General features: G+C 40.5%; 1 protein-coding gene across 1 annotated transcript in view; it reads left to right on the forward strand.

Moving 5' to 3' along the window:
* The window catches only part of LOC134331863 (adhesion G-protein coupled receptor D2), a 138,982-nt gene that overhangs the window by 66,484 nt on the left and 58,555 nt on the right, over positions 1-13,943 (forward strand). Inside the window, exon 21 of the mRNA XM_063013403.1 lies at positions 1,388-1,441. Coding sequence (XP_062869473.1) covers positions 1,388-1,441 — 54 coding nt within the window. The remainder of the gene's footprint in view (positions 1-1,387; positions 1,442-13,943) is intronic.

Genomic DNA, 13,943 nt, shown 5'->3' on the forward strand with positions numbered 1-13,943 from the left:
GTCAAGCATTATTGTTGGATTAGACATTGTTGGATTAGGTCATGCTTGCATTGTGCTAGTTCGTTTCAAAGGGGTTATTATGCACCTCATTTTGCACACAGAGTATGCAAAAAAAACCAGCTGTGTGTTAACAGTATATTTTTATAATTTATGTAATTAATTTGTATAAACCTGATTGCAGGTTGAGACTGAAACACCTGACCTAATAATTAGAAGGAATATCCACATACAGTTGTATATATATATATATATATATATATATTAAAACCACCATTTTATTTACCATATAGAAGCTTTTTGTAGTTCTACAATTACTGACTGTAGTCCATCTGTTTCTCTACATACTTTTTTAGCCTGCTTTCACCCTGTTCTTTAATGGTCCGGACCCCTGCAGGACCACCACAGAGCAGGTATTATTTAGGTTATGGATCATTCTCATCACTGCAATGACAATGACATGGTGCTGGTGTGTTAGTGTGTGTTGCTCTGGTATGAGTGGATAAGACACAGCAGCGCTGCTGGAGTTTTTAAATACCATGTCCACTCACTGTCCACTCTATTAGACACTTCTATCTAGTTGGTCCACCTTGTAGATGTAAAGTCAGAGACGATCGCTCATCTATTGCTGCTGTTTGAGTTGGTCATCTTCTAAACCTTCATAAGTGGTCACAGGACGCTGCCCACAGGGTGCTGTTGGCTGGATATTTTTGGTTGGTGGACTATTCTCAGTCCAGCAGTGACAGTGAGGTGTTTAAAAACTCCATCAGCGCTGCTGTGTCTTATCCACTCATACCAGAGCAACACACACTAACACACCACCACCATGTCAGTGTCACTGCAGTGCTGAGAATCACCCACCACCCAAATAATACCTGCTCTGTAGTGGTCCTGGGAAAGTCCTGACCATTGAAGAACAGCATGAAGAGGGGGCTAACAAAGCATGCAAAGAAACAGATGGACTACAGTCAGTAATTGTAGAACTACAAAGTGCTTCTATATGGTAAGTAGAGCTGATAAAATGGACAGTGTGTGTAGAAACAAGGAGGTGGTTTTAATGTTATGGCTGATTGGTGTATATATAAGTGTTTGAATATCACTTCTATACAGTGTTGTTCCAGGTGCATTTCCACCCTCTCACTTTACACATGCAGTCTTTCTGCAAGCCTGGGTTTTTCTGTCAGCACGATTTTTTTGGCCCATGGTGTGAGGTGACTCTCCCTACTTTAACAGGGCTGCATGTCACTTTCAGCACTCATGACCTGTAACACACTGTAACATTTCCGCTTACATTTACACAATGACTACAGAATCTCGTGCTATGCTCGACTACTGCCCTTCAGATTGTACTGAGCATGAGCTAACGTTGAGCTATGTTTTTCTCATACAGGTCCGAAGCACAGTCAACAGGATGAAGGAGAGGAGAAAAGCACAGAATTTCTTGGTAAGCTATACGCCGTGTTAATGAATTAGACCCGAAAATAGCTAATCACCAGTATGGCCACCATTTGCCTTCAAAATAGCTGTAATTAATTGTGGAATGCTGCTATTCTGAATACTTTTGCTACAACATTTTTGAGGATCTTGATCATACTTGCGGGTTCCAGAACATTCCACACAGGCACTTTACTTCATTTTGCTGTTCATTTAACCACATTTGACATTAAAACCACCTTTTTGTTTCTACACTAACATTTTATCAGCTCCACTTAGCATATAAAAGCACTTTGTAGTTCTACAATTACTGACTGTAGTCCATCTGTTTCTCTGCATGCTTTGTTAGCCCCCTTTCATGCTGTTCTTCAATGGTCAGGACCCCCATAGGACCACTACAGAGCAGGTATTATTTGGGTGGTGGATCATTCTCAGCACTGCAGTGACACTGGCATGGTGGTGGTGTGTTAGTGTGTGTTGCGCTGGTATGAGTGGATCAGACACAGCAGCACTGCTGGAGGTTTTAAACACCTCACTGTCACTGCTGGACTGAGAATAGTCCACCAACCAAAATTATATCCAGCCAACACTGATGAAGGTCTAGAAGATGACCAACTCAAACAGCAGCAATAGATGAGCGATCGTCTCTGACTTTACATATACAAGGTGGACCAATTAGGTAGTAGAGTCTAATAGAGTGGACAGTGAGTGGACACGGTATTTAAAAACTCCAGCAGCGCTGCTGTGTCTGATCCACTCATATCAGCACAACACACACTAACACACCACCACCATGTCATTGTTACTGCAGTGTTGACAATCATTCACCACTTAAGACCCTGAGGGGGTCCTGACCATTGAAGAACAAGGTGAAAGCAGGTTAAAAAAGCATGCAGAGAAACAGACGGACTACTGTCAGTAATTGTACAACTACAAAGTGCTTCTATATAGTAAGTGGAGCTGATAAAATGTACAGTGAGTGTAGAAACAAGAAGGTGGTTTTAATGTTATGGCTGATCAGTGTATATAGTGTTTTTACCATAGGCTGTACCTTATATTTGGTGGTAGGCATGCAAACCGCACATTAAGAGCCTAGTGAGTTGCCTTGATGCGTACTGCCCGCCTAGGCAGCTGCCTAAGTAGGGAGGATTCTAAGAAGACATCAAACATATAAGGCAGATTATTTAGATGCACTATTTAGACAGCTATTATGTTTTTGCTTAGTAAGCTAACACAGTTAGCCTCAGGCTATTCAAACCAGTGGGCTAAGGTGACACAACCTGCTAGCATGCCGGCTAGCATCTCCCTCCATGTACCGAATACGATTAAATTGTCACTGATAAGCCTAAATTTGCAAATTAATTACACTTGCACATGTGTATTGAACAAAAAAGCAGGGATGGGGGTGGGTGTAAATACATACACGTGTATATACAGTATATCTGTGTGTGTGTGTGTGTGTGTGTGTATGAAAATATATTCATATATGGTGAAAGATTGGTGCCATGTCCAGGGTATTACAGTGAATCTGAGTGACCATGACCCTGACCAGGATAAAGTGGTTGATGAAAATTAATAAATTAATAATATATAATGTTCAGGTTCACATAATGTGTTATTTCACAGAGCTTTTGACTTCTGCAATCTATACTTTATTTATTTATTATGAATACCTGAAAGAATCTTGTCTCTTGTCCACTTTTGTCCACTTCAGCCACCCTAATACCAGGAATGTCATCCAACAGTCCAGGGTTACATGTTTTCTAATCCAGCACAAGCTTGTCCCTCGATATTAAACTGTCAGCTCAGTATTTATATGTAGGGCTGCTGTTGGTCGGAGATCACTTAGCCTCTGCAGTTTAAAAGTAGTTAATAGCCCCTTCCCCCTTTCTCATCACCTCTTGCCCTGACACACTCAACACATTCCCCTTCAGCTCCACTCTGCTCTGACGATTTGTCGCCTTATGAACGATCATATTAACTCTCCTCCAGGCCAGTCACGGTTTATGGCCTCCGGCAGTCTGTCCCTCTCGGGCCCTGCGCGTGCCACCCGGTCATTGAGAGCCGAATAAGACAATTTCTAAAGCTAGATTGATTTTAGAATTTCGCCCCCCACTCTGTCCGTTTGACCCCCACTGACAGACGTGACACTGAGACCGAGGCTAGTAAAACATGTCCAGCGAGCGTCCCAAACGCCAGTGCAAGGTAGCAGTTGATATATATTGTCACGCTCTGCATTAGCACTGCAACCCTTTTGCGCTCTCTTGGCAATTGACCAATTTTGTAAGTCCCCAGGATAGGAGTTGGAGCAGCAGATGGCTTTTCAGCTAGTGCTGTTTTGCTTCATAAATCTGCAGGGACATATAATGTGTCTACCTGAGTGCTTTAATGTTGCACTTGCTCTAGCATGAGTAGCGTTAGAACATATACTGCTTCGTATTGGCCCAGAGCTGTGTGAAATGAGTCCTCTAGTGCTGCTAACATAGGTAATACAGGTGTTGTTTTCAGATTAGCGCTATTCCGGTAGTGTAGTTTAAATGTAGTTTAAAATATAGTGGGATGTATATGGAACCACATATCATCCCCAGACAGTTGTGCTAAAAAGAGAAGAGCTGCAGGATAACCTGAAAACAGCAGGAACAGCACAACAATTACTATCAGGTGTATTAAAATTAATTATATAAAGGAAATTATATGCTTCCAACTTTGCAGCAACAGTTTAGGGAAGGCCCTTTCCTGTTCAAGCATGACTGTAGCTGCGTCTGGAATCGCATACTTCCATACTCAATAGTACGCGAAATGAGTACGCGAGAGCGGTTAGTATGTCCGAATACATAGTATACACAAAAAGGTACGCGAGAAGTACCCGGATGACCTACTTCTTGGGCAGCCATGTTTGAGTATGCAAACGATGCACACTTGTGGTCCGCTAATGTATCCCATAATGCAACTGGAGCTGCGTAGGTGTTCGAAGCGGAATAAAAAACAAGAAAGATAGCGGAAAACGGAGAGTCCTCTGTTTACAAGTGTAAGTAAGATAAATAAAATAAAAATTTTAAAGACGAATAAATAACAAAAAGACGATAAATATCCAACATTTTGGCGAGTGGGGTTTGTAATGAGTCTGTAACTATGGTGATATTACGTCATCACATCCCCACGTCATCACTTGACGTTGGTAAGATGGAGGATGTAGTACGTAGCGGTGTTGTGTGCATACTGCACAATTCTGTACTGAAAGTATGTACTTTTTTACTGGCTGAGTAGTGCATACTTCCTCAAATCTAGTACGTACTCTGTAAGTATGCGATTCCGGACGCAGCTCATGTCTCTGTGCACAAAGCAAACTCTATAAAAACATAGGGCTCTGTCCTGCACAGAGCCCTGACCTCAGTCTCATTGATCAACTCTGGAATAACTGGAACAGTAATTGAGGCTTTCTTGACCAACATCAGTGCCCAGCCATACAAACAAGCGATACTTTTTGACTGAATGGGTACAAATTTCCACAGACATACTATAAAATAAGCTCTAAGTTCTAGCTGAATGGATCACATACAGGTCATTCTATTTTAATACCATTTGTTTTTGAAATGGGCTGTCCAACAAGCTCATGGTTAGGTGTCCAAATACTTTCGACCATATGGTCTAGCTTGGTTCTTCAAAGTACTAAAGGTACAATGTATGACCTAACATACTAGTGCATATTCCTAGTGATGTATGGGGGTGATATGGGACTGCCTCTCCACAAACAACACTGGTGCATTACACATTATGAAGCAATCCACATATTAAGGGAGAATGTATTCTCTATTTAGTCTCTTCACCTAACACATTTAATCTGGACGTTTCAACAGCGTCCCCAAATGTTAAATCAAGCTTGACTGGTTTCTAAAGAATACGATGAATGTGTTGCTCGGTCTAGCCAATTTCTTGATTTGAATCTTGTTCAGAATTTATAGAGGATTTTTGAAGTCTTTTGAAGGCCCGAAATGAAGTCACAATGCTTAATTAAATAAAAAATAAATAATGTAATAAATAAATACAATATTTGTCTTAAAGTAAAAAATAATTAGCTGTGCTGTAATTAATATAATATAATAAAATATAATATAATATAATATAATATAATAATATTTTTATACATAAATAAATAAATAACTACTGTATTTGTGTTAAAGCTGTGCTGTAATTAATCAATATAATATAATATTTTTATACATAAATAAATAAATAAATTACTGTATTTGTCTTAAAGCTGTGCTGTAATTAATTAATATAATATAATAATATTTTTATACATAAATAAATAAATTGCTGTATTTGTGTTAAAGCTGTGCTGTAATTAATTAATATAATATAATAATATTTTTATACATAAATAAATAACACTGTATTTGTCTTAAAGCTGTGCTGTAATTAATTAATATAATATAATAATATTTTTATACATAAATAAATAATTAAATTGCTGTATTTGTGTTAAAGCTGTGCTGTAATTAATTAATATAATATAATAATATTTTTATACATAAATAAATAAATAAATTACTGAATTTGTCTTAAAACTGCAGTAATTAATTAATATAACATAATAATATATTTATACATAAATGAATAAATAAATACTGTATTTTTCTTAAAGCTGTGCTGTAATTAATTAATATAATATAATAATATTTTATACATAAATAAATAAATACTGTATTTGTCTTAGAGCTGTGCAGTAATTAATTAATATAATATAATAATATCTTTATACATAAATAAATAAATCAATAAATAAATCAATAAATACTGTATTTGTCTTTAAACTGTGCAGTCATCAATTTTTATGACTTTGCAACATACTAATAATGTTATTCATTTTGTAGTATTTACCCTCCCCATCACAAATACATGCATGTTTGTTGATATTTACAAATACTAAGTAAACAGACAGTATGTGCAAATTTGGCGTGGATATTTGCACTAGAACTTTAATAAATAAGCTGGAATCTAATATTCCATGTAATATTTTTATACAGGCTTGACCAGGGTTACTGGCTTGATTCCAGGCTTGATTCCGCTGACCTAAATGACCTCACACTTGTACACACTGTGGCAGATTGCTTAGAGGAATAAAGCTGTCAGTTGTACTGGCCAAATAAAAAACGACCACTCTTCAATACTTGCAGGGTCTGGGACCATGACAGCCCTGAAATATAGATATAAATTGGAAGCAGATTAGTTTTTTGATCCTAATTCAAGTTTTGACACCATATAGGATGGAAAAGTGCCGGCCTATATGCTGCATGTCAGACTATTTCCAACAGTCAGGAAGGAACCGACCGAATTTTCGAAAGTCTGCTGAACGATAATGATTTTAAAAGTTCGTTTTATATAAAAAGAGATAAAAGGTGTGTACTGACAAGATTACTGCCTAGAGTATGACAGAGTTGCAAGAAAAAGTTTGTGAACCTCATGTTAGCACCAGGATTTTAGCCTTCATTACAAAAATGGTCTCGGATCCTTATCCAAGTCATTACAACAAGTAGTAGACAAGTAGTATACTTTTTTTAATTAATCGTTTACTGTCTAGACTGAAAAAGTACAGTATATGAATCTCCAGCTGTTAAAAAATAATTAGCCAAATAGTTTGGCGACTTAATAGTAAAAAGTACATCAAAAAAACATGTAGAAAAAGCAACTCATATAAAGGATTGGAAAGTGGGCCTGCATGAAGGGCAGCCAACTCAGATTATGCAAATCTCCTATGTGCAGTTCACTCCTCCAAGGTTGCCAGGTTTTTACTTGAGTAGTGCTCATATAAAGTTAAGATTCTTTAAAAGAAGTGCCTGTTTTTATTTCTAAATAACCTAAATGGTATGTTTCAACATCATGGTTTAGGGGAACGCTATCTCAGAGATTTCAGCTGTCAGTTTCCACTGTGAGGAACATAGTGAGGAAATGGAAGACCACAGGCACAGTTCTAGTTAAGGCCCGAAGTGGCAGGCCAAGAAAAATCTCAGATAGGCAGAGGCGAAGGATGGTGAGAACAGTCATAGTCAACCCACAGACCAGCTCCAAAGACCTACAACATCATCTTGCTGCAGATGGTGTCACTGTGCATCGTTCAACTATTCAGCGCACTTTGCACAAGGAGAGGCTGTATGGGAGAGTAATGCAGAAGAAGCCTTTTCTGCGCACACGCCACAAACAGAGTTGCTTGAGTTATGCTAAAGCACATTTGGACAAGCCAGCTTCATTTTGGCATAAGGTGCTGTGGACTGATGAAACTAAAATTGAGTTATTTGGTCATAACAAGGGGCGGTATGCATGGTGGAAAAAGAACACAGCATTCCAAGACAAACACTTGCTACCCACAGTAAAATTTGGTGGCGGTTCCATCATGCTGTGGGGCTGTGTGGTCAGTGCAGGTACTGGGAATCTTGTTAAAGTTGAGGGTCGCATGGATTCCAGTCAATATCAGCAGATTCTTGAGAACAATGTTCAAGAATCAGTGACAAAGTTGAAGTTGCGCCGGGGCTGGATACTTCAACAAGACAACGACCCTAAACACTGCTCAAAATCTACTTAGGCATTCATGCAGAGGAACAAGTACAACGTTCTGGAATGGCCATCTCAGTCTCCAGACCTGAATATTATTGAAAATCTGTGGTGTGATTTAAAGCGGGCTGTCCATGCTCGGAAACTATCAAACCTGACTGAACTGGAGATGTGTTGTAAAGAAGAATGGTCCAAAATACCTTCAACCAGAATCCAGACTCTCATTGGAAGCTATAGGAAGCGTTTAGAGGCTGTTATTTCTGCAAAAGGAGGATCTACTAAATATTGATGTAATTTTTCTGTTGGGGTGCCAAAAATTATGCACCTGCCTAATTTTGTTTAAATAATTATTGCACACTTTCTGTAAATCCTATAAACTTCATTTCACTTCTCAAATATCACTGTGTTCGTCTGCTATATGATATATTTAACTGAAATTGCTGATCCGAACAACCAATCATTTATAAAGGAAAATCATGAAAAATATCAGGGGTGCCCAAACTTTTACATACCAATGTATATATATATATATATATATATATATACAGTGTATCACAAAAGTGAGTACACCCCTCACATTTCTGCAGATATTTAAGTATATCTTTTCATGGGACAACACTGACAAAATGACACTTTGACACAATGAAAAGTAGTCTGTGTGCAGCTTATATAACAGTGTAAATTTATTCTTCCCTCAAAATAACTCAATATACAGCCATTAATGTCTAAACCACCGGCAACAAAAGTGAGTACACCCCTAAGAGACTACACCCCTAAATGTCCAAATTGAGCACTGCTTGTCATTTTCCCTCCAAAATGTCATGTGATTTGTTAGTGTTACTAGGTCTCAGGTGTGCATAGGGAGAAGGTGTGTTCAATTTAGTAGTACAGCTCTCACACTCTCTCATACTGGTCACTGAAAGTTCCAACATGGCACCTCATGGCAAAGAACTCTCTGAGGATCTTAAAAGACGAATTGTTGCGCTACATGAAGATGGCCAAGGCTACAAGAAGATTGCCAACACCCTGAAACTGAGCTGCAGCACAGTGGCCAAGATCATCCAGCGTTTTAAAAGAGCAGGGTCCACTCAGAACAGACCTCGCGTTGGTCGTCCAAAGAAGCTGAGTGCACGTGCTCAGCGTCACATCCAACTGCTGTCTTTGAAAGATAGGCGCAGGAGTGCTGTCAGCATTGCTGCAGAGATTGAAAAGGTGGGGGGTCAGCCTGTCAGTGCTCAGACCATACGCCGCACACTGCATCAAATTGGTCTGCATGGCTGTCACCCCAGAAGGAAGCCTCTTCTGAAGTCTCTACACAAGAAAGCCCGCAAACAGTTTGCTGAAGACATGTCAACAAAGGACATGGATTACTGGAACCATGTCCTATGGTCTGATGAGACCAAGATTAATTTGTTTGGTTCAGATGGTCTCAAGCATGTGTGGCGGCAATCAGGTGAGGAGTACAAAGATAAGTGTGTCATGCCTACAGTCAAGCATGGTGGTGGGAATGCCATGGTCTGGGGCTGCATGAGTGCAGCAGGTGTTGGGGAGTTACATTTCATTGAGGGACACATGAACTCCAATATGTACTGTGAAATACTGAAGCAGAGCATGATCCCCTCCCTCCGGAAACTGGGTCGCAGGGCAGTGTTCCAGCATGATAATGACCCCAAACACACCTCTAAGACAACCACTGCTTTATTGAATAGGCTGAGGGTAAAGGTGATGGACTGGCCAAGCATGTCTCCAGACCTAAACCCAATAGAACATCTTTGGGGCATCCTCAAGCGGAAGGTGGAGGAGCGCAAAGTCTCGAATATCCGCCAGCTCCGTGATGTCGTCATGGAGGAGTGGAAAAGCATTCCAGTGGCAACCTGTGAAGCTCTGGTAAACTCCATGCCCAGGAGAGTTAAGGCAGTTCTGGGAAATAATGGTGGCCACACAAAATATTGACACTTCAGGAACTTTCACTAAGGGGTGTACTCACTTTTGTTGCCGGTGGTTTAGACATTAATGGCTGTATATTGAGTTATTTTGAGGGAAGAATAAATTTACACTGTTATATAAGCTGCACACAGGCTACTTTTCATTGTGTCAAAGTGTCATTTTGTCAGTGTTGTCCCATGAAAAGATATACTTAAATATCTGCAGAAATGTGAGGGGTGTACTCACTTTTGTGATACACTGTATATATATATATATATATATATATATATATATATATATATACAGTGGGGCCAAAAAGTATTTAGTCAGCCACTGATTGTGCAGGTTCTCCTACTTAGAAAGATGAGAAAGGTCTGTAATTTTCATCATAGGTACACTTCAACTATGAGAGACAAAATGAGAAAAAAAAATCCAGGAAATCACATTGTAGGATTTTTAAAGAATTTATTTGTAAATTATGGTGGAAAATAAGTATTTGGTCAATAACAAAAGTTCAACTCAATACTTTGTAACATAACCTCTGATGACAGAGGTCAAACGTTTCCTGTAAGTCTTCACCAGGTTTGCACACACTGTAGCTGGTATTTTGGCCCATTCCTCCATGCAGATCTCCTCTAGAGCAGTGATGTTTTGGGGCTGTCGCTGGGCAACACAGACTCCACAAATTGTCTATGGGGTTGAGGTCTGGAGACTGGCTAGGCCACTCCAGGACCTTGAAATGCTTTTTACGGAGCCACTCCTTCGTTGCCCGAGCGGTGTGTTTTGGATTATTGTCATGCTGGAAGACCCAGCCACGTTCCATCTTCAATGCTCTCACTGATGGAAGGATGTTTTGACTTAAAATCTCACGATACATGGCCCCGTTCATTCTTCCCTTAACACGGATCAGTCGTCTTGTCCCCTTTGCAGAAAAACAGCCCCAAAGCATGATGTTTCCACCCCCATGCTTCACAGTAGGTATGGTGTTCTTGGGTTCTTCTTCTTCCTCCAAACACGACGAGTTGAGTTTTTACCAAAAAGTTCCATTTTGGTTTCATCTGACCACATGATATTCTCCCAATCCTCTTCTGGATCATCCATATGCTCTCTGGCAAACATCAGACGGGTCTGGACATGTACTGGCTTAAGCAGGGGGACACACCTGGCACTGCAGGATTTGAGTCCCTCTCGGCGTAGTGTGTATACTGATGGTACCTTTGTTACTTTGGTCCCAGCTCTCTGCAGGTCATTCATCAGGTCCCTCCGTGTAGTTCTGGGATTTTTGCTCATCGTTCTCATGATCATTTTGACCCCACGGGATGAGATCTTGACCCCAAGGAAGATTATCAATGGTCTTGTATGTCTTCCATTTTCTTACAATTGTTCCCACAGTTGATTTATTCACACCAACCTGCTTGCCTGTTGTAGATTTACTCTTCCCAGCCTGGTGCAGGTCTACAATTTTCTTCCTGGTGTCCTTCAACAGCTCTTTGGTCTTGGCCATGGTTGAGTTTGGAGTCTGACTGTTTGAGGCTGTGGACAGGTGTCTTTTATACAGTAAACGAGGTCAAACAGGTGCCATTAATACAGGTAACGAGTGGAGGACAGAAGAGCTTCTTAAAGAAGAAGTTACAGGTCTGTGAGAGCCAGAAATCTTGCTTGTTTGTTATTGACCAAATACTTATTTTCCACCATAACTTACAAATAAATTCTTTAAAAATCCTACAATGTGATTTCCTGGATTTTTTTTTCTAATTTTGTCTCTCATAGTTGACGTGTACCTGTGATGAAAATTACAGACCTCTCTCATCTTCCTAAGTAGGAGAACTTGCACAATCAGTGGCTGACTAAATACTTTTTGATATATATACAGTGTATCACAAAAGTGAGTACACCCCTCACATTTCTGCAGATATTTAAGTATATCTTTTCATGGGACAACACTGACAAAATGACACTTTGACACAATGAAAAGTAGTCTGTGTGCAGCTTATATAACAGTGTAAATTTATTCTTCCCTCAAAATAACTCAATATACAGCCATTAATGTCTAAACCACCGGCAACAAAAGTGAGTACACCCCTAAGAGACTACACCCCTAAATGTCCAAATTGAGCACTGCTTGTCATTTTCCCTCCAAAATGTCATGTGACTCGCTAGTGTTACTAGGTCTCGGGTGTGCATAGGGAGCAGGTGTGTTCAATTTAGTAGTACAGCTCTCACACTCTCTCATACTGGTCACTGAAAGTTCCAACATGGCACCTCATGGCAAAGAACTCTCTGAGGATCTTAAAAGACGAATTGTTGCGCTACATGAAGATAGCCAAGGCTACAAGAAGATTGCCAACACCCTGAAACTGAGCTGCAGCACAGTGGCCAAGATCATCCAGCGTTTTAAAAGAGCAGGGTCCACTCAGAACAGACCTCGCGTTGGTCGTCCAAAGAAGCTGAGTGCACATGCTCAGCGTCACATCCAACTGCTGTCTTTAAAAGATAGGCGCAGGAGTGCTGTCAGCATTGCTGCAGAGATTGAAAAGGTGGGGGGTCAGCCTGTCAGTGCTCAGACCATACGCCGCACACTACATCAAATTGGTCTGCATGGCTGTCACCCCAGAAGGAAGCCTCTTTTGAAGTCTCTACACAAGAAAGCCCACAAACAGTTTGCTGAAGACATGTCAACAAAGGACATGGATTACTGGAACCATGTCCTATGGTCTGATGAGACCAAGATTAATTTGTTTGGTTCAGATGGTCTCAAGCATGTGTGGCGGCAATCAGGTGAGGAGTACAAAGATAAGTGTGTCATGCCTACAGTCAAGCATGGTGGTGGGAATGCCATGGTCTGGGGCTGCATGAGTGCAGCAGGTGTTGGGGAGTTACATTTCATTGAGGGACACATGAACTCCAATATGTACTGTGAAATACTGAAGCAGAGCATGATCCCCTCCCTCCGGAAACTGGGTCGCAGGGCAGTGTTCCAGCATGATAATGACCCCAAACACACCTCTAAGATGTCGTCATGGAGGAGTGGAAAAGCATTCCAGTGGCAACCTGTGAAGCTCTGGTAAACTCCATGCCCAGGAGAGTTAAGGCAGTTCTGGGAAATAATGGTGGCCACACAAAATATTGACACTTCAGGAACTTTCACTAAGGGGTGTACTCACTTTTGTTGCCGGTGGTTTAGACATTAATGGCTGTATATTGAGTTATTTTGAGGGAAGAATAAATTTACACTGTTATATAAGCTGCACACAGACTACTTTTCATTGTGTCAAAGTGTCATTTTGTCAGTGTTGTCCCATGAAAAGATATACTTAAATATCTGCAGAAATGTGAGGGGTGTACTCACTTTTGTGATACACTGTATATATATATATATATATATATATATATATATATATATAAACTTGCACCAGTGGGTTAATATAGGGATCTGTATATCCATGATGCGCATGAAGAATCACATACCAATCTGCTTTATCCCCTGTCTTTGTGCAGGCACCATCTACCACTCGGGAGAGGTTTTAATTAAAATAACTATGACCCCTCCTGCCTTTGTTTAAGAGAGGCTCTCTCCCCCCAGGACAAGCCAGTTTTTGTTTGTATTGGTGGCAGAGCTGAGAATCAAATTCACGCCCACCTGAGCGCCCTACATGATCTTGTTAAGTTTGGGATTTTATTTTCTATGGATTAATTAAACGCTAGGGCAGCACAGTAGCTCGGTGGGTAGCACTGTCACCTGATAGCAAGAAGGTCCTGGGTTAGATTCCAAGATGGAGCAGTCTGGGTCCTTTCTTTGTGGAGTTTGCATGTTCCCCCCGGGAGATTCTGAACTTCTTGGTTCGAAACTCGGCGTTGCCACCGGTCGGCTGGGTGCCGTCTAGCGGGCATAATTGGCAGTGCCTTCAGCAGACACGTTTCTGTTAGGGCGGGATGACCGAACTATGTGGGTGGGGTCTTCAAACACTGTGTAAGGACCCTGATTAGCAGATAGAGAGGCAGAGCGCACGCCTGTGCAGAGTGCATAGGTGAAAAAG

The sequence above is a fragment of the Trichomycterus rosablanca genome, chromosome 17 (assembly GCF_030014385.1).
Source record: "Trichomycterus rosablanca isolate fTriRos1 chromosome 17, fTriRos1.hap1, whole genome shotgun sequence".
Lineage (NCBI taxonomy): Eukaryota > Metazoa > Chordata > Actinopteri > Siluriformes > Trichomycteridae > Trichomycterus > Trichomycterus rosablanca.